Here is a 24,412-nt window from a genome sequence, read left to right as displayed (position 1 = left end):
ATTGCTACCGGTAAGCCAGTGGGGGCCGGGGACGGGGGATTGTCAGGGAACACATGACATCCTCTCCTAGCCGGTCTCTGTTCAACTGAGAAACCCCTCTCCTTGAACTCCAGACATCCCTCTCGGCCAGCACTGTGTTTGGGGGTGGGGCAGTCAACATTCAGCTTCTGTTTGTCTGAGAAATCCCATCGTAATTTTAAGGCCCTTTGAAGATTGAAGCCCTTACGTCAGAGCCCCTGTGAGTGGTGCCTTCCTGGTATATTTCTAGAGGCAGAAAACTGATGGCCAGTCACACACAAAGCCTCAGTCCCGGGCATTGGTAATTCTGTGGTTCCCAAAGTCATAGAGACTTCCTGGAGCTTCTGGGGGAAGTCATTGTGACATACTGGATTTCACTCAGCTGTTTCTTGGAAATAGGCGAGGACTTTGGAGAAAAGAAAAGGGTGGCCTGCCCCTCTCTCCGGCTTTGATTTCAGAGGTTAAGGTCTCTGGGCTCCCTCATGACCCACAGTGACAAGGGGGCGGTTCTGGAGAAGATCCCAGAAGGGCTTGTGGGGTCCCAGACTCTGCCCAGCGCCCACCCCAGGCCTCTGCCGGCAGCCCCCGTGACCCAGCCCGTCTTTGTCCTCAGTGGGCCTCTACACCTCCATCTTCGGCGTGCTCCAGCTGCTCTGCCTGCTCACGGCCCCGGTCATTGGCTACATCATGGACTGGAGGCTGAAGGAGTGTGAAGATGCCCCCGAGGAGCCCGAGGAGAAAGACGCCAACCAGTGCGTAGGCGGAGCTCGTGCCCCGGGCCCCGCCCCCAGAGGGAGGAGCCCACCGGTCAGGGTCAGGTGTTAGGCAGCGTCAGCGCGGGTGGGTTAGGCTTTAAAGTCAGCAGGAGAGGCGAGAGAGGGCTGTACTCGAAGCTGCTCTTGCCCTCGCTCAGCTCAGCACACGTTTTGGTCTGTTGCTTCTGTAAGGAAAGTCTCTTGTATGCAAAAGTTTGGGAGGCACGGAGCTCTCGGAGAGAGAAGGAGAGAAACCAGAGGAAGGTCTGTGCAGACAGCTATCAAACGTCCTGCTTTTAGGGCTGCCCTCCGATCCTTAGCACAAGCAGTACACCGGCAGACATCCTTAGAGTGGTCCTGTTTGCCTGCAAGGTCTGCTCCACTGGGTGTGAGTAGTAAACGGCTATAACCTTAATACGTATCAATAGATCTGTTCATGATTGTGAGAATTAAGCAAGGAGCCCTACGTTACAGAAGGGTTGGGCTCTAAGATCAGAGGATGAGTTAAATGCTGTCTTCTCTGACTCCGCCTTAGTACAATAAGCTCCTCTTTACTGTATCAGGCCCTGTGCCAAGCCCTTAATGCACAACATCTCAGGTAAGCCTCCCAACACCTCGATGAGTTAGACCCATTTTACAGATGAGGGGACTGAAGCTAGGCGTCTGAGTGGCTTGCCTGAGGTCACATAGGGAGAAAGTGGTGGGTCTGGGCCTCCCTGCACATCTCTGAGCCCTTGGATGTCATACAGTTGTCCATGGGGTATCTTTGTGGGTGTTGAGGCTGGAATCAGTAATAGTGAATTCACAGGGAAATAATTACAGAGAATGCTCTGTTATGTAGGTCAGGTCCTACAGCCAGAAGGCTGTTGGTGCCCATTCCAGTTCCATCTGCCGCATACTCGTTGCTCCTTCGCCCCTTCCTGCCGCCCAAGGAGAAATCCACTCGCTCCCTTTTTTGGCTTATTATCTGGCTTAGTGTCAGCTCCCTGCAGGATTCAGGTGAAGTTGGAGCCAGTAGTGAAGGAGGCTTTGCCACACCCTGACCTGGGCGCACTCTCCTCCTCCCTCCCCATCATCGGACCTCAGTCTTCACTGAAGCAGCGCAGGGCGTTGACACCCGTCTCCTCGTGTCTTCTTGCGTCCGACCTCTCCACTGAGGTTCACACTCCGCGCTCAGTCCAGGGGTGCAGTGGGGAGTGTCCCTCGTGCTGGTCTAGCCTCCACAGTCCCTAGCACATGCTTGCGGGTGGTCTCTGAGTCTTGCACTGTCCACAAGCTGTGACTCCCGGGACCTGACTTCCTGGGAGAGCCTGTCCTCCAGGGAGCCCCCAGCTCCAGTGTGTGCTCTGCGTTTCCACAGAGGTGAGAAGAAGAAGAAGCGGGACCGGCAGATCCAGAAGGTCACCAATGCCATGCGGGCCTTCGCCTTCACAAACCTGCTGCTCGTGGGCTTTGGGGTGACTTGCCTCATTCCCAACCTGCCTCTACAGGTGGGTGTGGGGAGAGGGAGAAGCCTGGTGGGGTGTGGGGTGATGAGACTGAAAGGTGCGTGATGTCTCATGGGGGAGCCATCAGCAAAGAGAACAGTGACTTCTCATTTGTTTAATTCAACCAACCAACCTATCAACCAGCCAGCTGTGATTTACCAAGGGCCTCCTACCTGCCAGGCTCTGTACGTGCATGATGCTGGGAGCAAGCTGTAAATGAAACTCAGATTGCCTTTCACAGAAGACTCTTCTCTATGAAAGTACACCATTCTTCTTGGTCTTTAGGCATCTTGCATACCATGAATACCGTCATCTTACCATTTCTGGAACCATGTGGTGTGGTTGTGTGGCTGCTCGTTTTGCATGTGCTCAAACAGCTGAAGTCTGATGTCCAAAGAATTCTGGCTAGTCTGTGGCATTGGTGGGAACGTCTGCTCCTCCAGTACAGGGGAGCCGCAGGAAAAAGACCGATGATCCCTTGGCATCTGGGTTCAAAAGTTTAATTCCTTCTCACAAGATTTCCAGTACCTTTGGAACCTGACTTTTGGCAGAGGGTTTGAGAAAGGTAGATTTTGTTACCTGCCTGGCTCCACCCTTAGGTCCCCAGAAGTGTTCTAGTTCTGATCCCCAAGTTTATGAACTTGGAAGGGACACAAGTGATGGCATTGCTTCCAGATGGGTGTGACCCAAGTCCAGATGGTATCTTGAACCAGGTCCAGGAGGAAAGCAAGAGTCCCTTTCTACAAGTGGCCGCACGTAGAAGTTCATTGGAAATCCAGGTGTGCACCACCCACAGGTGCTACTGTGTGTTTGTGCCGACACCGCGTGCAGCCAGAGTAAACCACCGGAGGCTCTACCAGTTCCAGAGGGGAGTATTGCTGCATCCCTGGTGCCCTCCCGGCCTCCTGGTGGTGGCCCTCTCCACAAGACCGGCAGACCCTTGCCCTGACCACCCTTGTCCAGTCGCGGGGCAATGCTCAGTGAGGACAGTCATCTGCTTTGTGTTTTATCCAGTTCTTATTGAAAGACAAGTTGTGAAAAGGCAGCAAGGCATTTGGAGTGGAAAGCGGAGCCTGCAGAAGGATGGATGCACATTCAGGCACAGACCTCTCGCAGCACTGCAGAGAGCAGCCCTCGCCGCCTCCACTGCCCACATTCCCGGAAACGGGTCTTGGCTGCTGAGCCCGATGGCAGGGCTGTGTGCAAAGAGCAAACAAAGGGTCCTGGGAGCAAAGTAGACAGCTCGTGGCTCTCAGGAATCGTTAACAAGTGCTTGCTAAGCTTGCCAAGCTTGCCAGCAGTGACCTTTCCTCAGGAAAGCAGAGCTAGAGGGGAGAGAGAGAGCCATCTACCAGTAGGGCCTGGGTGACCAGGCAGGGAGACCTGGGCACAGTCCTCAGGTCCGCAAAGGCAGGAGTTGTGATCAGTGACCTCCTGCTTAGTGCTGTGTCCATACGTACACTTAAGAGCAGACTCTAGATGGGGGCAGGATGGGCGGAGCCCTGGGTTTTAGTGTTTGCCAATTTCCGCGGTGCAAGTGCTCTCGTCGTGGCTGATATCAACCAATACGGTGTCACCAACTGTGGAGTTGGAAAGAGACACAGTAACACACCATCATACGATATTTACAGTAGACTGAAAAACCTTAAGAGCGGGAATTCCCTGGTGGTCCAGTGGTTAGGACTCCGCGCTTTCACTGCTGAGGGCGCGAGTTCAATCCCTGGTTGGGGGACTAAGATCCTGCAAGCTGCGCAGCGCAGCCAAAAATAAAAATATAAAAAAATTTTTGGAAAACAAAAAAAAAACCTTAAGAGCACGGCTAATGGTAAAACAGAATAAAATAATTAGGATGTGCTGGGTTTTGAGTATTCATTAACTTTGTTTTCAACGTACAGTTGACCCTTGAACAACACAAGTTTGAACTGCGCGGGTCCACTCATACTCAGATGGTTTTCAATGGTAAATACTAAGTACCACGTGATCCGTGGGTGGTTGAATCCGAGGATACAGAACTGTGGATACAGAGGGCCGACTATAAGTTATATGTGGAGGGTCGGCACCCCTAGCCCCCCGTGTTGTTTAAGGGTCAACTGTAATTTGTTGAATTGTACGTTTATTACAATTGAACTGTTAGTAGTGACTGTGTTTAACTTAAAATCGGCTCTCAAAATTCTTGGCAGTTCAGGAGTTGGCCCTGGAAAGCTGGCACAAGCTGACTCCAGGGCGCCAGTGCTCCCACCACTCAGGACCCCAGGAGCTCTGGGGCAAGGGGACGAGGTGAGACCCTCCATGTCTCCTGCTCACACTCTGCTCTCCCTCCCTCAGATCCTCTCCTTCATCCTGCACACGATTGTGCGAGGATTCATCCACTCTGCCGTCGGGGGCCTGTATGCCGCTGTGTAAGTCCTGGGAGCTGTGGGCGGCCTGGTGGCCGAGGGTAAGGGAATGACCTGAGGGAGGTTCCTGGTGGGACTGAGGGCCTGAAGGGGGCCATCTTGCCCACTTGGGGTTCATCCTCTTGCCTTAGGTACCAGGGCTTCTGTTGGGTGTGTCAGGGGAAGGCCATACCTGGCAGGAGCAGGTCAGTGGGCAGACAGTTGGGTGCCCACAAGCCTTGGCATTTAACACGAAGTCAGTTCCCCCAGCCAAGGTGCCGCTCGTTATTGCCTCGGGGACTGCTGCTCAGCCGGGTTCTGAGGCTGCCTCTGGCTGCTTGTGGGAAGGGCAGGGGGGTGGGTTCTAGCAGCCCACAGCTCAATGGTGACCTTCAAGTGGGCTTCAGCGGCGGCAGTGACATGAATAACTGAGCCCAGGATATGCCTGACAGATCCCACCCAGGGCCTCAAAGGGCTGGTTCTGTCCACAGCCTTCTCAGGCCTTGGCTAAAATGAAACCTGCCTCCTTTTCCAAGAGGCCACACATGCCTAAGGAACCATAGTTGTTCCTTCTCCTTGGGCCGGGCCTTGGCTCAAACACTGGAACCCAAACACCATCCGCTGTCTCCCTCTGACCAAAGACTAGCCCGTTCCTCCAGCCGTTCCTTGCTAGGAGTCCCTTCTCACCTCTGGGACCACGATGCCTGACGTGGCCCCAGAGTTCTGGCAAAATCTGGCTAAGATTCTGCCAGAACTCTCTCCCCCTCTCAACAGTATCCCATGGGGGTCATTCCAGGTCTGCATGTTCCACCCCCACCTACCCCCCAGGCCTGGAGGAAGTTGTGGCTGCCCTGGCGGAGTCTGAGGGAGTCGTCCGAGGGCTGTGATGCTATGTTTCCGTGATTACGCAACGCTCCTCTGGAAGAGGGTGCTGCCAGGCCAGGCCCAGCCTCCAACCTGCTCCCTGGGCCTGGTTCACAAGCTGCAGACTCCTGCTGGCACCACATTTTCCACTCGGCTTGGCCAGACACCCATGGGCCCCGGGGCCTCATGCTGGTCCAAAAGACAAATCCGCTTCGCAGAACTGCTCAGCAGAAAGCAATCCAAGGATGGACACCCCACCATTCTCTGAGGCTATTCCCACCTCTTCTCTGCCACCGGAGGTGCAGCCTGGGGGCACCAGCACCTGGGGCCAGGCTGAGGACAAGCATGTGGGAAGCCAGAGCATGGCCCCTGTGGTGACAGGTTCTCTACTGCCCTGGCAGGTACCCCTCCACGCAGTTTGGCAGCCTCACGGGCCTGCAGTCCCTGGTCAGTGCACTCTTCGCTCTCCTGCAGCAGCCCCTGTTTCTGGCTATGATGGGTCCCCTCCAGGGAGACCCTCTGTGGGTAAGAAGGATTGGGGGGCAGAGGGTTACGGGCATCTGCCCCACTCTGCTGATTGGGAGCTGGGAGGCATCACTCGGGGGCTTCTAGAACCCCAGGACAGGCAGTTTGGAACTTTGGTTAGGATCAATTCAGGGACCCCTTGTGAATGGGCAGGAGGGACAGGAGGAGAAGAGTGACCTTTCTGGACCTGATTTTGGGGTAAATCGAACCAAGTTGCTGTCCCTGCTCCTCCTGCCAAAGGCCCGGATTCTTAACCAGGTGCTGTGAGCTTGTCCCAATCGCGGCCCCGCCCCTAGAGATTCAGATCAGTATGGTGGCCCGGCCCGGCCTGGCCCGTGGACAGCTGGGGAATTCTGTTGCTGGAATGTGGAACGACGGGCCCTCCGACCTCTTGAAACTCCTTGTTTGTTTTTCCTCTCCTCTCCTGTGACCTTCTCCCCATTCCCAAACTTGAGAGCGAGGAAGGGGCTGGAACTGGGCTCTGCAAAGACCACAGCCCCTGCTAGCTCCCTCCCCCCACCCCTCCCACCCCCGCCCTTGATGGCAACTCTCGTCCCTGGTCCCTGCCTCTGCAGGTGAATGTGGGGCTGCTTGTCGTGAGCATGCTGGGCTTCTGCCTTCCCCTCTACCTCATCTGCTACCGGCGCCAGCTGGAGAGGCAGCTGCAGCAGAAGAGGGAGAACGACAAGCTTTTCCTCAAGCTCAACGGCTCGTCCAACCGGGAGGCTTTTGTGTAGTGCCCACCACCTCGGAACTGTGGCGTCCCGCCCTTGCTTCAGTGACTCAACGGTGTCCTCCCCACCCCAGAGGACCTCCACGCACCCCTAGGATCCTGTCCTTCACCATATTGGAGTCCTCGCTCCCTCCCAGGGCCCTGGTCCTGCCTCGGAGCTCTGCGGTGGAAGGATGGGAGAGGGCCCGGTCAGGCGCTTCTCCTGCTGGAAGCAGAGGCGCTCTGGACTTCGCTCAGCCACCCTCGAGGGGCCCTGGAGCCTCGGGGCTCCGTGGTGCCTGCAGGAGCAGCCAGGAGGACCCCGGGCAGGCAGGCCCTCTCCCCCCAGTGTGTCGAGATTCCGCCTCTTGCCAAAGCAGGAGTCTGCCGTCTACTGCCCACCACCTGCCCCTCGGCTGCATGTCCACCAACCACGCCTGCTGAGGACAAAGGCTTGCACTGTCTGTACCCGCCTCGCCTGGCCCCTCACCTCCTCCCCCGGCCAGTCTGAGCTGCCTGAGGAAGGAAGGACCCGCTTCCTGTTGTTGGTGCTAACTCCTTTGTGATTCCAGCCCCCTGTGGCCTGTCCGTGGCCTGTCCTCCTGTTCGAGGCCTGTGGAGAAGGCCCCCTGGCTTAAAGCCTGGGGAGGGGATGGAGGGCTGGATGGTCACATGTGGCTCAGGAGCTGTGGTCAAGGCCGAGCAGCAGTCCCTTCCCTCCTCCCTGAGGGCCTGAGCCGGGGGCACGTTTCCACTGCCACCCTCTGTCCAGTCTGTGACCTGAAGGGAATTAAAGGGGCACCACACACAAACACACGCGTGCGCGCACACACACGCACACACACAGTTGTTTTCGTGGGGGTGGAAGTGAAGATGTGGCTGACAGACGTGGAGGTCCAGGCCTGGGTGGGAAGGTGGATTTGTGAGAGACCTAGGGGTGTGTGTGCATGTGGGTTGTGCGTACGTGTCCTGTGCATGAGAGATGTGTGTGGGATGGTGGTGGGATGTGGGTGCTGGGTGTCTGCCCGTATCCTCCCAGAGCCACCCCCGAGCCAGCCAGGCCCACAGCAAGCCCAGCGCCCAGGAGCCAGCCCCGCTCAGGGTTGGGAGCTTGTCCCAGGCTGCAGGGCCACAGCGCCCCCTGCTGGCAGACTTTCCAAGGGCCCTGGAGCTGTTTATGTGGGCGAGGCCCCCTTTCCTCTGCCAGGCGGGCCTGGCTTACCAACCCACCCACCTTGACTGCCCTCAGAAATGTGTCCGAGGCTTCCTGGGAGCTCTGAGAGGGGTGGGTTGATTTTTAGGTTAATTGTTTTGGTGGTTGTTTTTTTTTTTTCCTTTTAAGTTTTATCAGACTCCTTTTTATAAAGCAATAAATCCATTTTCCTCCTGGTAAGGGATGCCCCTTCTAGCATATCAGTTAATGACTACATGTACCTGTTTTGAGCTTGAGAAGAAAAGGCAAGACAAGATTTTCTGCCCCAGTCGTACCCAGCGGCTCACCATCTCTCTGGGTGTGACTGCTGTCTCGAGAGGGGCAGTGGGCCAGGAAAAGACCTTCCTCCCCCGCCCCATCCCCAAACAAATGGGGCTTGTGCAGACACCTTACAAGTGTGGCCATCCCCTCCTCTGCTGCTTATCCCAGCCAGACAGGCTAATCCTGACCCCCTTTCATCCCTGCTCAGACTTCCTGTCACCAGTCAACCATGCTGAGGGTTCCTCCTAAGTTCAGGACACAGGGTGACCCCAGGAGAGCCGCAGGCTCAAAGAGAGCAGAGGCAGGATATGGCGGAGGAACGGGTGGCAACAGGAAGGAGCAGGGGCAGGCCCAGGCCCGAGCCCCTTGAACGCACCTAATCTCCCTAGGCTTCACCCACTCATATTCAAAAGCAAATATTTGTTTTAAACAGGCATTTTTAAAAAAAGAGAGAGCCTGAGATCAACATTTCCCAAAGCATTTCTCAGAATGCTAGTTCTGTGGGACGTTACGGTTATTCTCTATTTTTAAAACAGCGTTATAGTCAGATTCGGGAAATGTTGAGATAAGGTCAAGTGAGTTCGGCACTGGTGGGCTGTGTGCCTCTCCAGGGGGGTGTGGTGTGTGGCTAAGGAATGGCTTTAACCATCACAGCCGTCCTCCACATGTGGCCCAATGACCACGTGCAGCAGGAGCTCTTGAGGTGCTGGTTAATAACGTAGCCTCTGGGCCTTGCCTCTGACTTAGAGGGAAACTGAAGTCTACACTTCGCTAAGCCCCACCTGGTGGTTCTGGTGCCCCCCCCCCCCCAGCATTTGAGACCCACTGACAAAGGAGTGCAGTTTGGGGAAGCGCTGATTAGCAAGGACCCTTCCAGCTGGGAGAATATGTTGAGCTTGTACAGATATGGCCTGTGCTGTTCCCAGCAGTGCCCAGCCCAGCCAAAGTGGGAGCTGTGGCCTTTCTTTCCCACCCACCTGCAGGGTGTGTGCACTTTGGGGGAAGAAGCAGGCATTAAGAAACCACAGTTCAGGGTGGGAGATAGTCTAGAGCCAATAGTGCGTGGGGATTAGAGGCATGAAAATGGGAGCAGGATACCAGATGGGTTGGGTACCACAGGTGCCCCCCCACTCCCTTGCCTGTCATTCTGCTCTGACTGTACAGGGTTGATGGATTACGTATTTTCCCAGTACCATCACTGGATCATGCTAACAAGCCAGGAGTTCATACTACCCTCCCTAATTTACAGCTGGAAAAATTGAGGCCCAGGGAGGTGGAGTATCTTGCTCAAGGTGAGAGCCAGGACTCATATATGGTTCCTAAGTCATTGGAGCAGCCAAGGCCCTCTAGATCAGGACATTCCGTTCAGAGCAGCAGCCCCAGGGGCCACCAGGCCTTGCGATCAGGGCGAAACAGCCTGAGGAAGGGAAGCAAACACAGGCGAGGTGTCTGTTTCTTGGAGCCAAGAGCTTCCTTGGAGAGAGTGGGGTGAGCTCTACTTAGTAGAGTCATCTTGGCCCTAGAGGCTGATGGTAACTTGGGGGAGCAAGTCTCTGGTCGCCCCAACCCCTGAGAGGAGTGCCCTGGGGTGGGGAAGGGACCACATGGCCTCGGCCCTCCATCTTCCTCCTCATTCTCCAGGCTTCTGGTGGGAAGGAGCAGGAAGTCGTGCCCAGCCCTGCGGGCTCAGAGTGAGGAGGGGGGCCAGGCCGGCCTCAGGAGTATTGCCCCGAGCCCCACTCCTCTCTAGTCTCCCTGGACTTGAGTCCAGGTGTTCCTTTGTGGTTAGCTTCCTCCAAGCCCTCCTGGCCTCTGCCTGTGGCTCTCGCTACCTGGGCCTGTACTAGGGAAGGTTCCCACCCTCGTAAAGGCCATAGATGGGGCTGCAGGTTGTGAGTTCCTTTCTGTTTCTCTTTTTGTTCCTCTTGTACCCGGTGTCAGCCTGGTGAGAACTTCTCCTCAAGCCCTCCTTGTCCTGGCCCTGGGCAGTGCAGTGTGAGGAGGGCATCCCGCTGCCCTGGGCCCCAAGCACACTGAAAATGGGGAGCCATCCAGTATTGGGGGTACATGTGCAGGACTGTCCCAGACAGCGGCACAAAAAGCCCAGTGGAGTTTTTGATGCACTTGCACATCAGCCTGCATGAATTTAAACAGATACACACCACCGGGGGCAGGGGAGGCTGTGGACCCCCTATGGTAAGGGGCTCATATCGGAGAGCTCTGAGAAGTCTTCTCAGCAGAGTCAGGCTTCCGGGGCTGTTTAATACGGTGCATTCGCGTGGGCTCTGGGGCAGTAAGGCGCCTTCTCTGTGGGGTTAGGATTAGGAGCCCAGGACCCCCAAAGTGAGGGGATGGGTTTTCTACAGGCTGCAGCGCTCCCCTGGGGTGGGGGTGGGGTCAGGGTGAGCAGGTGGGCTCTGGAAGCCTGTCCCACCCAGGGACTCATGCCAAGCCCTGGGGTGACGACCTGGTGTCAGGAAGGAGGTGCAGCGTCCTCCACGTGGGTGGCCCGCCGCAGAGCAGACCTCTCCCGCCGCTGGCACACAACCACCGCCTGGGCCCTTGGTCTCTGCAGGCAGCATGTCCAGCCCCAAAGTTAGTCTTTCTCAGCCTCCCAGGCAGATCCAAGACCGAACCAGGGCCTCTGGCCGCTCCCAGCCCCTCAAACCTTCCCAGAGTGAGACCATCTCCCTGTGCTGAGGAGGCTGTGAGGGAAGGGCAGAGGTTAGAGGCCCCACCACACATACTATCTCGTGACCTGAAGCAAGTCCTGAGCCTCAGTTTCCTCATCTGTAAAATGGCAGTAATACTCTCCCTGGGAGGCTAGGTGGACATGGACGTCAAGCAGTTGCACGTTATTGCACCTTGCACTTAATCGGCACTTAACAAGCGATAGCATTATTTTTATGACCCTGGAGGAGTGCAGAGAGCACCGGGGATGAGGACCACCCACACCCACCCTCCCCCGCCCATATATCATGACAGACTAGGCAGCTCTGACCGGGACAGCCTTGTGGCCAAGTAAAGGAAGTGAGGTCTGTTTCTGCTGACCCCTACCCCTCTCAGAACCCCCTCTCTAAGCAAAAGCCTTAAGCAGTTGTCCCCTTGTTCACTTTTACGTCTTGCACATTTTGTTAAGAGACTTGGCCAAAGCTTCTCAAGCTAACCTCTAACTGGTGGATATTCGGGCACTCTTGACAGTTTTATGTTGAGGTGGGTGACTCAGAGCACGGCTTGTAGGCAGTACCTCCATGCCACCTCCTTGTGAAACTGCTTGGCCGTGCGTCTGTGTGTGTGCGTGTGTGCACACGTGTGTCGAAGTCTGAGGTGTATTCCAGGCACGTCAGGCGTGAATGTGTTTGGAGGAGTGTGTGGGAGCTTGTCTGTGTGCCTGTCTACCTGGACGAAGAGGGAGAGGGTCTCATGTCGCTGAATCCCTTTTGGTGGCTGGAAAGGCCTAGGCAGGCCCCGTCCAAGGACCCAGCCCAGGCTCTCAGAGTGGTGCCTGTAGGGTTAACATGTTCCTGTGTCAACGAGGGTCAGTGCAGTGTCACTGACAGCTCAGGAGCTGACCCTGACTCTTCCTGGCCCTTTGCTGTTTCTAGCACCTGGCTTACTTCCTGGCACACAGTAAGCACTTAATAAATGTCTGCCGAAAATGGCTAAGAACTGCTTCCTCCTCGGCCCCTGTGTCTAAGTCACTCATTCCCTTGCCACTTGTCTCTTGCCTGTCACTTGTCTGAAACGTGCTCCCTGACCCCCACTCTCCCCTAGGTTGCACTCATTGCGGCCCAGCTTTGCTGTTGGGCCAGCTTTCAGCAGAGCTGGGGAAGGGACAGAGGAAGGGCCCTCTTGGGTGGGAAGCCCAAGGCTGCTGGGCGTTCTGGTTCTAAGGTGGGCGCTCATCCTTGCCCCTCTTCTTTTGTCCTAGGTCAGTGGTCATGGGCACACCTGCTCCTCCTACAGGTTTCCCACGAAGCTGGCCACTGTCCTGCCAGGCCAGGGCCCTGGGCAGTGGCAGCAGAAAAGAAGAGCCACTGGGCTTCCCCAGAGGAGCCCCAAGGAGATCCCCACGGCCAGGGAGGGGAGAGGATGGCCTGGTTGTCTGAGGCCTGGCTCCTGAGCCTGCTGGGCAGAGGGGGCTTGAGGCCCAGGGGAGGGAGGTGGGTGGCCTCAGGGGCAGCTGGGGGTGGGCGAGCAGCAGGCCCCCCGCACAGCAGGCAGGGCAGAGGCGCTAGGTGGATGTGCACGGGGGCTTCTACTCGTCAGGATTGCGAGCTCAGAAGCCGGGGCTCTGCCACCTCCCTTTGCCGTGTCCTTCATTTTCCCGCTTTTGATGGAGACACCACGGGGAAATATTTCTCTAATATAAGTAGAGCCACAGCACAAGCTCTGTGATGACACGGGGGCAGCTAGACCTTGAGCTCTCTGCCAGACAGGAGGACTTGGTGGGCACCATGGGGACCTGGAAGCCACAGCCCCATCTAAGGATAGCCTTGACACAGCTGCAACCAATTAAGGCCCTGCGTGAGCGAGCCCGGTGTTGCCTGATCTTCTGATTTTTATAAGAGAAGCTGAGAGTCCCGAGTTTTATATAAAATATCCCTATTTTCAGATGCTGGCTCAAAAAACTTTTTTTTAAAATATCACAGCTGCTCCAGTAGCTTTTCACCGTGTGCAGGCCAGAGACAGGGAGAGGAGGGTGGAGGTAAAGCACCGCCCCACGGCTGTTTCCTCCACCCGGGCAGACGCTATGCATGTCTGAACTGCAGCCCCACGAAGGCTGGGACCCTTCTCTTTTGTCTCCCCCAGACCAACCTTTGTCTCCCCCAGCCTGGCGCATAATGAATGCTGTTACGTGAGCAAGTGGTTACACATTCTAGTCTAGCTTCTAGAGTGACCCCCAGTCCCTGTTTAGGGACAGGGAATCATCAAGGCCAGCACGGGGCAGAGCCAGCCAACCTCAGAGGCCCGAGTCCCTGCCCGCAGGCTGCCCGATGCACTCCTCTGGCCAGGGGGACAAGCCAGGCAGCCAGGGTCACACTTTGTCTGCTCTTCTGTCTTGTCTGTCTCCCCACTAGAACGAATGCCCCCTGAGCGCTGGTACGTGCACTGCCTCGGTCACCATGATACCTCCAGTGCCTCGAAACGTGCCTGGCATGAAACAGCTGCTCAATAAATATTTGGAGGATGAAACTTAAAAAGAGAGAGAGAGAGAAATAAACCAAAAAGAGGCTGAAACTGACTGAGACAGAGGCTGGGAGAAGAGCATGCTCTCAACAGCCAGGAAGGGACAGAACAGAAGATGGAAACAGTGAAATGCAGTCTCTCTGAGATACACAGAGATGGGTTACAGGTGTGGCTGTGACGAAGTGGTAACAAGGGCCAGCCAGCCAGGAGCAAGTGCGGGGGTGGTCCAGAACCGTGAGATGCACAGACAGCGAGACAAAGGGGAGAGAGAGAGAGAGAGAGAGAGAGAGAGAGAGAGAGAGAGAGGGAGAGAGAGTACAAGACAGAACAGAGAGAGCAGGTCATTACCCAGAGCAGATGGCAGTGATGGGGAGAGACAGAGAGAGGGAAACATGGAGGGAGGTGAGACAGGAAGAGAGGTAAAGAGAGACAGAGAAACACAGAGAGATGGAGAGAGGAGAGATAACAAGAGAGATTAAAGAGAGAGAGAGCGAGAGGACAGAGTTACAGAGGAACAGAAAGAGAGAGAGACAGAGGGGGCACAGAGAGAGAACAAAAATAAAGAGACAGGGAGAGACAGAAAGAGATACAGAAAGACTTTTTTTTTTTTTGCCAAGTCAACATTTAATTAAAAAACACACAAACACGTACACAATGGTAACAACAGGAAAGGAGCCAAGATCTCCTATTTGGGGACAGGCTGACCACATGGTGCTCCCATAGCCCTCACTTTAAGAAAGAAGGTACCTTCAAGACAGATTTCCAAGAGAGAGAAATTAAGAGGTGGCTGTGTTTTCACAAGAGGTGAGATAAAGAGAGATCGACAGAAAGAGAAACAGAGATACCAAGAGATGGAGAGGAGAGACAGAAGGGGAGGTAGCTAGAGAGATGGAGAGAAGGTGGGTACAAAGAGGGAGGGAGGGAGAGAGACAAAGAAAGAGAGGCATGCGAGACAGAAAGATCGCTGTGACACTGGAGAGTCACGTCCTTCTTGCCTGTTCAGCCTGGAGCACGTAGAAGTAGCCTCGAGGGGCAGTAGTGTCCATCCCTCCTTCCTCACAGCATCCTTTCCTCCAGAATGATAATACAGAAATGTGCATATCCTGCATGAAGTTGCTTTATGCACATTGCCTCATCTACGATGCCCAGCAATCCCACATGGTAGCCACTACCATCGTCCCCGTTTTACAAATGAAGGAGCTGAGGCTCAGAGAGGTTAAGGAACCTGCACAAGGTCACACAGTGGGAAGTGGTAGGGCTGGGACTCCAGGGCATCAGGCACCAGGGGGTCCGTTCCCACAGTGGTACTGTTGACTCACAGTGGGGCACCCTGGAGAGTGCTGTGGGCCCCGCATGTAAAGCCTAACTCACTCTCTCTTTCTTTCTTTCTTCTCTTGCTGCGGAGCACGGGCTCTAGGCGCACGGGCTCTAGGCGCACGGGCTTCAGTAGTTGTGACTCGTGGGCTCTAGAGCGCAGGCTCAGTAGTTATGGCGCTCAGGCTTAGTTGCTCCGTGGCATGTGGGACCTTCCCTGACCAGGGCTCGAACCTGTGTCGCCTGCATTGGCAGGCAGATTCTCAACCACTGTGCCACCAGGGAAGCCCCAGGCCTAACTCTTATGCACACCTGAAGCAAAGCTTGCTAGAGTGAGAGATGTAAGAAGCAGAGCAACTGAAAATAAAATGTGAAGGAAAAAAAAAATGCAGACTTGTTCAGATACTGATTGTATCTAAAATAAACTACAGAATTACATTTTTTAGACGATTAGGGAAATCTGAACTTGGTAGGAGATAATATCAAGAAATTATTAATTTTGTTCAGTATGATCATGGCATTGTGGATTCATAAGAAAATATCCATATTTCTAGAATGCACACGGAAACATGGAGGGCGGAGATGCCACGATGTCTGAGATCTGCTTTAAAATGTTTCAGAAAAGAGATGAAGCAAGTGTGGCAAAATCTCGCTAACAGTTGATTCTGGATGATGAGGAGTGGGGATTCCTTAAGGCCAGATCTTGAACTTGGCACTCAAGTTCCCACACTCCGTCCCGCCTGTGTGTGTGTCCACCACATGAACCACTCATGCTCTGACCAGGGGCTCTACCCTGGTCTCCCCACCCCACAAATTCCGCCCACATAGAACCCTGCCTCTGCACCTTTGCATATGTTCCTTTCCCTCCGAAGATGCCATTTCCCTTGTCTAGCCAAATCTGTCTCAAATCCCCCTTGTCCCCAGATACTTCCTACACCTTTTCAGCCCAGGAGGCCTCTCCTTGGACCCTTTCCAGCACTGTTCCTTGTGTCACACATGGTCACCTTTATGGCCAGCTACCTCGGTCACTAGGTACAGTTTTCTGCAAGTGCAAGGCCTCCTCTCCATGAGCTCCTCCAGATGGAGGCTGTTTCTCAGGTGTTTTAATGATTGTTTTGCTTTTTACTTCCCCCAGTGCCCTGCATGGCCCTCCAAGCTCCCTCATCTCAACTCATTCAGGTCTCTGTCTAAACATGGCCTCTTTTTTTTTTTTTTTTAAGTATTTATTTGGCTGCACTGGGTCTTAGTTGCGGCATGTGGGACCTAGTTCCCTGAACAGGGATCGAACCCGGGCCCCATGCATTGGGAGTGCAGAGTCTCAGCCACCGGACCACCAGGGAAGTCCCATGGCCTCTTGTTTTTGGCTGAAACTCATGGCTTGTGGGATCTTAATTCCCCCACAAGGGACTGAACCCGGCCCCCAGTCCCCCAGCAGTGAAAGCCTTGAGTCTTAACCACTGGACCGCCAGGGAATTCCCAAAACACGGCCTCTTAGAGTCTTTCTTGACCACCCAACTAATACCACCCACACTGCCCACAGTCACCCTGTTCAGCCTCTTCATAACATTCACCTCTACTTGAAGTTATTTCTGCATTTGTTTATATTCTGCCTCGCCCCACAAAACAAGGGAAGGACCTTGTTTTTCTTGGTCATCCCTATAACCTGAGTGCCTAGAGGAAGGCCCAGGACAGGGCAAGAAGTTCAATCAATATTTTACGGAGTGAGTGAGTAGATGTAGCTTTCCCAGCTAGACTGCAAGCTCCAGACGGCAGGGTTTGATTACTTCCTGGAGAGAGCCAGCACGTGGCAATTGTTAAATAATGATTTACTGTATTGGGACTTCCCTGGTGGCGCAGTGGTTAAGAATCCACCTGCCAATGCAGGGGATACAGGTTCGATCCCTGGTCCAGGAAGATCCCACATGCTGCAGAGCAACTAAGCCCGTGTGCCACAACTACTGAGCCTGTGCTCTAGAGCCCGCGAGCCACAACTACTGAGCCCTCATGCCACAGCTACTGAAGCCCATGTGCCTAGAGCCCTAGAGCTCCACAACAAGAGAAGCCACTGCAGTGAGAAGCCAGCGCACCACAACGAAGAGTAACCCCTGCTCGCCACACGCAGCAACGAAGAACCAACGCAGCCAAAAAGTAAAATAAATAAATAAATAAAATAAATTAAAAAAAAAAAAGAAAGACATTACACTAAGATAGCAAGGTGAAAATCTCTGCCCCATCACATGCTAGCTTTGGACTTGAGCAAGTCTCTCTCTCTCTTTTTTTTTTTTTCTTGAGCAAGTCTCTTAAGCTCTGCCTCCGCCTCACCTGTCAATGCGGATAGTAATAATACATTTCTGGTAGAGCTGTTGTAAGGAGTCAAGCCCTTAGAAGAGCACGTGCACCTAAACTTGGCCATTATTAATATTTTTTGACACAACTTCTTCCTAGATCTCAAACCACACCACAGGGGAGGCCCAACCGTACAGGGGCATCTGTTCCGCCTGCAGATGAACAGTCACCCTTAGGACCCTGCGGCACACCTCGGTGTCGGTCCCACCTACTGCCCGGGTCTTGCGCACGCCTGGGACCCACCCTGGACGCGGATGCCAGCGCCGCGGCCCACTTAAGGACGGGAGGGGGCGGGCCCGGGGAGGCTCCGCCTCCGCGCTTAGGTCAGCGCGCAGCGCTGCGCGTGACGCTCTGGTTGCCGCAGAGACGCCCCGCCCCCGCGCGGCGCTGCGGAACTGGGGCTCCGGGCGGCGTCGGCAGCGGCGCGGAAGGCGGCGAGGCAGGGGCGGCAGGAGCCGGCGCGGCGACCGCAGCGAGAGCGGCGAGGACAGAGCAGACCACAACGAAGGCGCACAGGCAGCCGGGCCGGGCCACGGGGAGAGCGGCCGCCGGGAAGCGGGCGGGAGGCTGGGCGGGCAGCGGGCAGCCGCCGAGCCGCGAAGCGACATGGTGCTGCTCAAGGAGTAGTGAGTGTCCAGCCGGCCGTGCGGAAGCGAGGAGGGAGGGAGAGTCGAGGATGACGAGCAGGGAGGGTGATGGCCTGGCGGAGGACGGACGGGGCCCGACGGGATGGAGAGCGCTGGATGGGCGGCCCAGCAGGGGCTGAGGGGACAGCGAGGGCCGGATAGGGCCCGAGGTGGGCCGAACGGGGTTAAAGCGGGAGGGACAGCACCTGAGGTGGGGCCCAAGGGGCAGTGAGGGTCGAAGAGGCCTGAGGAGAGGCTGAGGGGACAAAGAGAGCCGGGCAGGCCTGAGATGAGGTCAAGGGGACAGTGAGAGCCGGACAGGGCATGAGGAGGGGCTGAGGGGATCGAGGGTGCTGGATGAGATGTGCAGTGGTCCTAGAGTGGAGGCTAAGGGAGGAAGGGGCCAGCCAGAGCTGCAGGACTGGCTGAGAGGACCCACTGGAGAGGGAGGAGTTGTCTGAGTGGCTGAGGAGCGGTCAGACAAGGGCAGAGAGGGCTGGGGAGCCGGGGAGCCAGCCAGAGTGGAGAGGGGTTTGGGGCTGAACAAAATACCAAGGGGCACTGGGAGATCAGATAAGACAGCTTCAAGAATGGAGTTGGGATGATGAGGCTGAGTGTTGAGGGCAACCTGGGGTGTGAGGAGTGGCTGCCTTAGGCATCAGGGGAAGGATTGTGATAAGTAGACACAGGAAAAGGACTAGGGAGCCAGGGTCAGGCTGAGCGACAGGGGAAGGGTATAAGGAGATAGCAGAGGGGACAGATGGTGTGACATGGTGCCCACGTGGTGGGGGCAGAGGATGAGGTATTTGGGAAAAAAGGCTTAGGATGATTGCTTGGGACTTGGAGACACTTGGGTGAGAAGTCCAGAAAATATTGGGCAGGGGCTGAAGTGATATGAGGGAGTTATGGTGATGGAGAGAGCTAGGATGTTACCAGGGAGGAGAACAGTTTGGAAAAAGAGTATGTTTGTGAGTAAATATACATGTTATTGGAGTTGGGGTGCGGGACAGGGCCAGCGTGTCTCTGGGGGATTCTCAGTCTTGGTGCAAAGAGATGGGGAAATTGCTCTGAGGAATTGATATTTTCATAAAGCCATTGACTGAGGGAAAATGGTGAAGAGTGAGGGAGTTTCTGAGTAGTTAATGGGCGGTGGAGATGAGTGACTTCTGGTAGGAGTTGCAGGGAGATGGGCTTGCTCCTGAAATCCATGGGACTGGATGACAGGTGGGGATATTCGGATTGCTAATCTTTCAAATATGAGATGACCCGTTCCTGAAGCTCATGGTTTCAAGTAAACATCTTAGGACTTTTTTTTTTTTTCTCTTCAAAGAGGAAAGATTGGGGGTGGGTGGAGAGGAGAGTTTGGATGTGTACGTGCAGAACTTTCAGTGAAACTGTGTTTCCCTGGAGGGGAGGGCAAGTGGGCAGCATTCGGCCAGAAGCCCAGAAAGTCTGGAAGTGGGAGGTGTCTGGGTAGAGAGCAACTGGTGGAATTCACTTGGTAGCCAGGCAGGTGTGCTGAGAGCTGTTTCCATTTTGTCAGTGAAGGGACTTTGCCCCATCCCACCTGGTTTGCTCCTTGGAGGTGTTTAGGACTTTTGGATATAGTGTGGAGCTTTGGATAGCAAAGGGAAGAGACCCAGGTGTCATCCCAGCTTGACACCTCATCTGAAGAGTGTTATTTCAAAGCCCTTCCACCTCTATTTCTTTCTTCTCCTTTTGTTTTTTTTTTTTTGGCCACACTGTGCGGCTTGGGGGTCTTAGTTCCCCGACCAGGGATCACACCAGGGATCGAACCCGTGCCCCCTGCAGTAGAAGCGCGGAGTCTTAACCACTGGACCGCCAGGGAAGTCCCCCCACCTCTATTTCTTGACATCCAATCTGATGCTGATCCAGCCAGCGTACAGAGTTTTGTGTGGTGAGGAGGAAGAATCTTGGGAATCCAACAAGAGGAGGGCATGGTGCACTTTGGATTTTAATCTTGACTGTACAGATGACAGACTTTTCCCATTCTCCTGATTCTTTTTTTCTATTCCCAGTTGAATCCTAGAATCTGTAGAAACCTGCAGGTTTTGTAAAGAAGGTCAGGCAGGGAAAGGAAGGGACCTTCAGAAGAGATCTGAGTGAGTTTTGAAGAGAGGGCCTCCCTTCCCAGTCTTTGTTCTCCTCCCCTTGAAGTCTGCCAGGGAAAGGTCCAAGGTGCCAGGTATGCAGCACCTGCCTGGCATCCGCATTTCCTTTCTGCCCAACTTGTGCCCTGTGTGTGCTCGGGCGTGTGTGTGCATCCCTGGGCGGGGGACCAAGAGGGGGGCATCAGAGACACCTGGCTGTGGCCGCAGCGCTGCAGCTCTGGAGAGTGCAAGTGAAGGTCACACTGAAGTGAGCACCGCTCCGGTCCCGGCCCCGCGCCGCCTCTGTGGCCCTGTCCTTTGGAATTGCGCCCTATTGCTGCTGGAGTGGTGTTGCGGCCAAGGAGCCAGGGAGAAACGTCCGGGCGTGCAGCTGTCCTGTAGCAGCCTCAGAACATCCTGTCAGGAACTGGCTGATGCCCATCTCTTTTTGGGGGAGACTTACTGCCCGCCCAGGGTCTGAAGTTTGTCCCTGTTGATTTTTCTGACACTTCCTGTAACAGGATTCTCCTTGATTTGATTTCTGCAAATTCTTGGATGTGATTTTTTACTGCTGTTCTTGAAGATAAAAGGCTTATTGTTTTCTAGGAAGTTTCTCCTGAGAGTGCAGAAATTGTGGCCTCCAAGTTGGAAGTATTTTTCTGCACTGTTGGCTTTCTCTAATGGGAGGACAGCATTAGTGGCAGCATCGAGTAACCTGCAGGATTTACATTATTTGAGTCATTCTGGAGGAAGGGGAGTTAGCAGGCAGTAGAGACTTGGAGCCCATTTTGTTTTTCCTGCTACTTTTCTGCTCTGTGCCTTGCCTTGAGTGTGAAGTTTTTCTCAGATCCCTCTGGGTGTCTTCTTGCTATCTGGGGACCTTTGTGGGACTAGAAACTAGTGAGCACGCTCTTTACCAGCCTGGAGCAAGGATCCCAATTGGCAGGACCACCGCATAGGAAGGAGAGCATAGCAGCACGTGCTTCACCAAGCATGCAAGATGCGGGAGGCTCCGGGGGTTCCACCTAGGGTCTGGGAACTGAGGATCTAAGCTTGGGAGCTGACTTGATTCGTAGGAATACAACCAAGCGTTTTTGTCTCAGCTCTCTGACCTCACGGTTCTGAGCTGGGGGTTGGCCGTTGCTCTGCATTACAAATGCAAGCCACCCAGAGAAGGGTCGCTGGCCCTCGCACCTCTGCGTGTGGAGTTCTGACCAGTGTGGGACTTTGCTGGCCATGGCTTCTCCATCAGGTGATTGATTGGTGGTACCTCCAACAATTGGTAGTCATTGAAATGGAGAAGGAAAAGAAAGTGATCAGTTGGGGTGTCTTTGGACAGCTTCTGGAGGTCAGGACATAAGTTAGGTGTCCTCTCTTGATGGCATTGTGGTAGTAGCTTGTGTTGTAATATCTGGCCCCAGAGCAGAGATGGTTGGTGCATGCTCTTAGGGTGATTAATTCTCCAAGGAGCTTGGCCCCTTCCTAGCCTTTCACCTTGAGGGCTGTTGTTGGGAGGTTGGGTCCACAGAGAGGTAAATCCCCAGGACCTGCTTCTTTGGGTCTGAATCCTCATCTTGGCTTTGGAGTTTGCAGGGGTGAGTCCTCCTGTGTTAACCTCCTATGTTAACAGAGAGAGGTAGACCCATTGGCGAGTTTTGTTGGGGAAGATATTAGTGGGAGAGAGGGAGAAGAGGACAGCTCCAGATGTGAGTCAGAGGCCTGGGAAGTAGCTGGTGAGGGGACAGGTTTGCACTGAATCACAGCGTTCTAAATGAAGTGCCAGAAGGAACAGAGGGTCGTAGCCTTGAAGCACTCAGGGGGCCATTCTCTGCTGGGTTTTTGACAGTGAGTGTAGTGTCACATGCAACGAAACATTTAATACCATTCTAAGATGATGCTTTGAGAGCAGGTTTCAGAGCCTGAAGATGATACTCTTTTCCCTCTCTTGCAGTCGAGTCATCCTACCTGTGTCTGTAGAAGAGGTAAGTCCTTTTTCTTCTTTTTATTCATAGTTGGATATACTTGCTTGTGACCCTTAGAACTCAGTCGGGCTCCTGGCGGCCCACAGTAGTATCTTCTTATGGTTTTCATGTTTGTTCTAGCATAGAGATAATCAGTACTTGATGTGAATTTTCCTGGTGCAATTTTCAGTTGAAGGAAGGCGCTTATGTATCTGACCAACTATGTGCAACCTGCCTCAAGCTGTTGACCAGCGAGATAACTTTGAATAGACACTAAACCAGCCCCTCTTACCTGCTAGAACTCAGCCTGTTTGGGGACCTATTACTGAGGGGATTAAGTACGTGCATTTCTGGGACCTCTGTGACTCAACAGGGAAGTGTGCCTGGCTCTCTCTGGTTGTGTGACAAACCAGCAGGACTGGAAATCTCTGAGGCCCTCCCTAGCCATACTCCATGTGACTGCTAGGAAGACCGAGGCCCAGAACCCTTCTTTTACGGAGGGCAGGGAATGACAGATGGGCTTGGCTTGCCCTCTGTCCTTTTATGGTTCTTGGGCCTGACGTTCCTGCGTATAGGGATCTGGCAGGATTTGCCACAAGAAGGTTCATAGGCCGTGCTGACTCAGAGTTGGTCTCTGGGACAGCAGAAGACTGTCACAGAGCCTCCCTTGTCCCGCCCTTTCTCTGAACTTCCTTCACTCTCCTCTCCCAGCTCAGCCTTGTCCTTTGCTCCCTTTGGAATCCACAGGCCCCTCAGCTTTCAGTTAAGCTCGACTTTGGGTGAAGCGGCTCAGCCAGTATGGTGCCCTCAGTCGCTCTCTTTCCTGCAGTGTCAGCTCTTGTGATAACTTCCACTCTGTTCCAAATATGAAATGGACCTTCGAAAAATGAGATCAGGCCAACAGAGCCCGCAGCACACTTGAGATGAGACAAATGGCCTCTTGGCGCCCGAAGAGGGTGGGCAGGCATTGGCCCCCCGGACAATTGTCTCTGGTGGTGGGCTGTATGTCTGTTAAGAGCTGTGGAGACCTGGGGGAGGGGTCAGGGTGGGCCTCGAACGTGATGTGGGAGTTCTGGGAAAGGAGCATAAGAGAAATGAGACTGGGGAAGCTGGGGGAGGGGATGGCTGGGTAGATGCTGCGATCCCTGGAGGGCCCTGAGGTGTACATGGGGCCTGGGAACCACGGGCTTGGGCTGAGAGCTATTGACTTGGGGGAGCCCTGCTCACCCATCTCCTTTGGGGTCCTTGCTCTCTTTATGAAAAAACAGCAAGTGATGGTTTTCCAAACCAGGAGGCCAAGCAGGAAGGCCCCAGCACGTTATTTGCCCTGAAACTTGGGCGTCCGATGCCTCTCTCTCTGTGGTACAGGAGGATCCCACACCCCAGTGAGGAAGATGTTCCCCGGGAGTTCAGGAGTTCCTCAAGTGGTGTTTAGGGGTGAAGTGGATCTTTTTTACAGGGAGTTTCTTTTTTTAAAAAATAAATTTATTTTATTTATTTATTTATTTTTGGCCGTGTTGGGTCTTCGCTGCTGCCCACGGACTTTCTCTAGTTGCGGCAAGCAGGGGCTACTCTTCGTTGGGGCGCGCGGGCTTCTCATTGTGGTGGCTTCTCTTGTTGCGGAGCACGGGCTCCAGGCGTGCGGGCTTCAGTAGTTGTGGCATGCGGGCTCAGTAGTTGTGGCTCACGGGCTTAGTTGCTCCGTGGCATGTGGGATCTTCCCGGACTAGGGATCGAACCTGTGTCCCCTGCATTGGCAGGCAGATTCTCAACCACTGTGCCACCAGGGAAGCCCCCTGCAGGGAGTTTCTTGATGGAATGACAGGTGGGAGTGTCTCTGAGAGGTGTGGCAGACCCAGGAGGGCCAGCACTGTCCGTGGGCACCTCTTGGCTGATTGCTTATGGTGGAGCCAAGAATGGAGGGAAAGGGGAACTCACCTTGAGAGCGTCCACAATTGGCGGTTTTCAGTTTGTGGTGGTTTGTTTTTGGAGCATTGAGGAAATTGTGGGGTGAACTGAGCCTGAAAGCAGAAGCTTGGGAAGTAAGCACTGGTTACGATTCATCTGTAAGCCTGGTGATGGTCAACGCATTCTCAGCCATAAACCACTGATGAGAAAGCAGTGCTTGGCCTGTGCAGCGTTGAAGCAGGAGCTGCTCTTTCAGTGGCTTGAACCTTAGTTCCAGAAGATCAGAAAATCTTGAATGCGGAAGCCAAAGAAGAAATAAGTAATGACCAACCTTCTCAAGAGTCTTTATCGCTAACCCATCCTGACTAACGGTTCCCATGGGAACAGCCCCGTGTCATGTGGCTGTTGGATTCACTTCCCAATTGGAGGCCCTCAGAGCTTTCTGATTTGGAAGGGGAATGAAAAGAGAATAGAGAAGCCCCTGTCTTTATGACCATCAGGACACTGTGTGTCCACCTGTGGTTCCTTGCTCAGTTCGGCCCGCCTTTACCCCCTACTGTGGGTAGGGTTGTTTTACTTCTCATTTCCAGAGATGCATGGCACCAGGCCCCTTTGGTGCCTGGGCTGGCAGGTCCATGGGGGTGGGACCAACAGCTGTGCTGTTTTTCACGACATGTTTCAGGCCCACCCACTATATCTTCCTGGGCTCCCACTCCCAGATTGCCAAAGTGGTGGAGTCTCTGTTT

General features: G+C 54.4%; 2 protein-coding genes across 6 annotated transcripts in view; both read left to right on the top strand.

Annotated features, from left to right (window-relative positions):
• Window positions 1-11,893, top strand: part of SLC43A2 (solute carrier family 43 member 2) — a 42,451-nt gene extending 30,558 nt beyond the window's left edge. For 4 of the 5 annotated variants that reach the window (XM_059909133.1, XM_059909135.1, XM_059909132.1 and 1 more), the window contains exons 10-14: window positions 632-770; window positions 2,134-2,263; window positions 4,586-4,659; window positions 5,901-6,024; window positions 6,600-11,893. In XM_059909133.1, the coding sequence (XP_059765116.1) occupies window positions 632-770; window positions 2,134-2,263; window positions 4,586-4,659; window positions 5,901-6,024; window positions 6,600-6,761 (629 nt within the window). In that variant the 3' untranslated portion in view covers window positions 6,762-11,893. The remainder of the gene's footprint in view (window positions 1-631; window positions 771-2,133; window positions 2,264-4,585; window positions 4,660-5,900; window positions 6,025-6,599) is intronic. The other variant, XM_059909136.1, reaches the window with a different exon arrangement.
• A 5,684-nt stretch (window positions 11,894-17,577) lies between these two features.
• Window positions 17,578-24,412, top strand: part of PITPNA (phosphatidylinositol transfer protein alpha) — a 37,325-nt gene continuing 30,490 nt past the window's right edge. The window contains exons 1-2 of the mRNA XM_059907854.1: window positions 17,578-17,686; window positions 21,749-21,779. Of these exons, the coding sequence (XP_059763837.1) occupies window positions 17,667-17,686; window positions 21,749-21,779 (51 nt within the window). The 5' untranslated portion in view covers window positions 17,578-17,666. The remainder of the gene's footprint in view (window positions 17,687-21,748; window positions 21,780-24,412) is intronic.

This window comes from Balaenoptera ricei, chromosome 20 (genome assembly GCF_028023285.1).
Source record: "Balaenoptera ricei isolate mBalRic1 chromosome 20, mBalRic1.hap2, whole genome shotgun sequence".
NCBI lineage: Eukaryota > Metazoa > Chordata > Mammalia > Artiodactyla > Balaenopteridae > Balaenoptera > Balaenoptera ricei.
The sequence above is the reverse complement of the archived record's forward strand: the minus strand, read 5'-3'. Positions and strand labels throughout refer to the sequence as shown.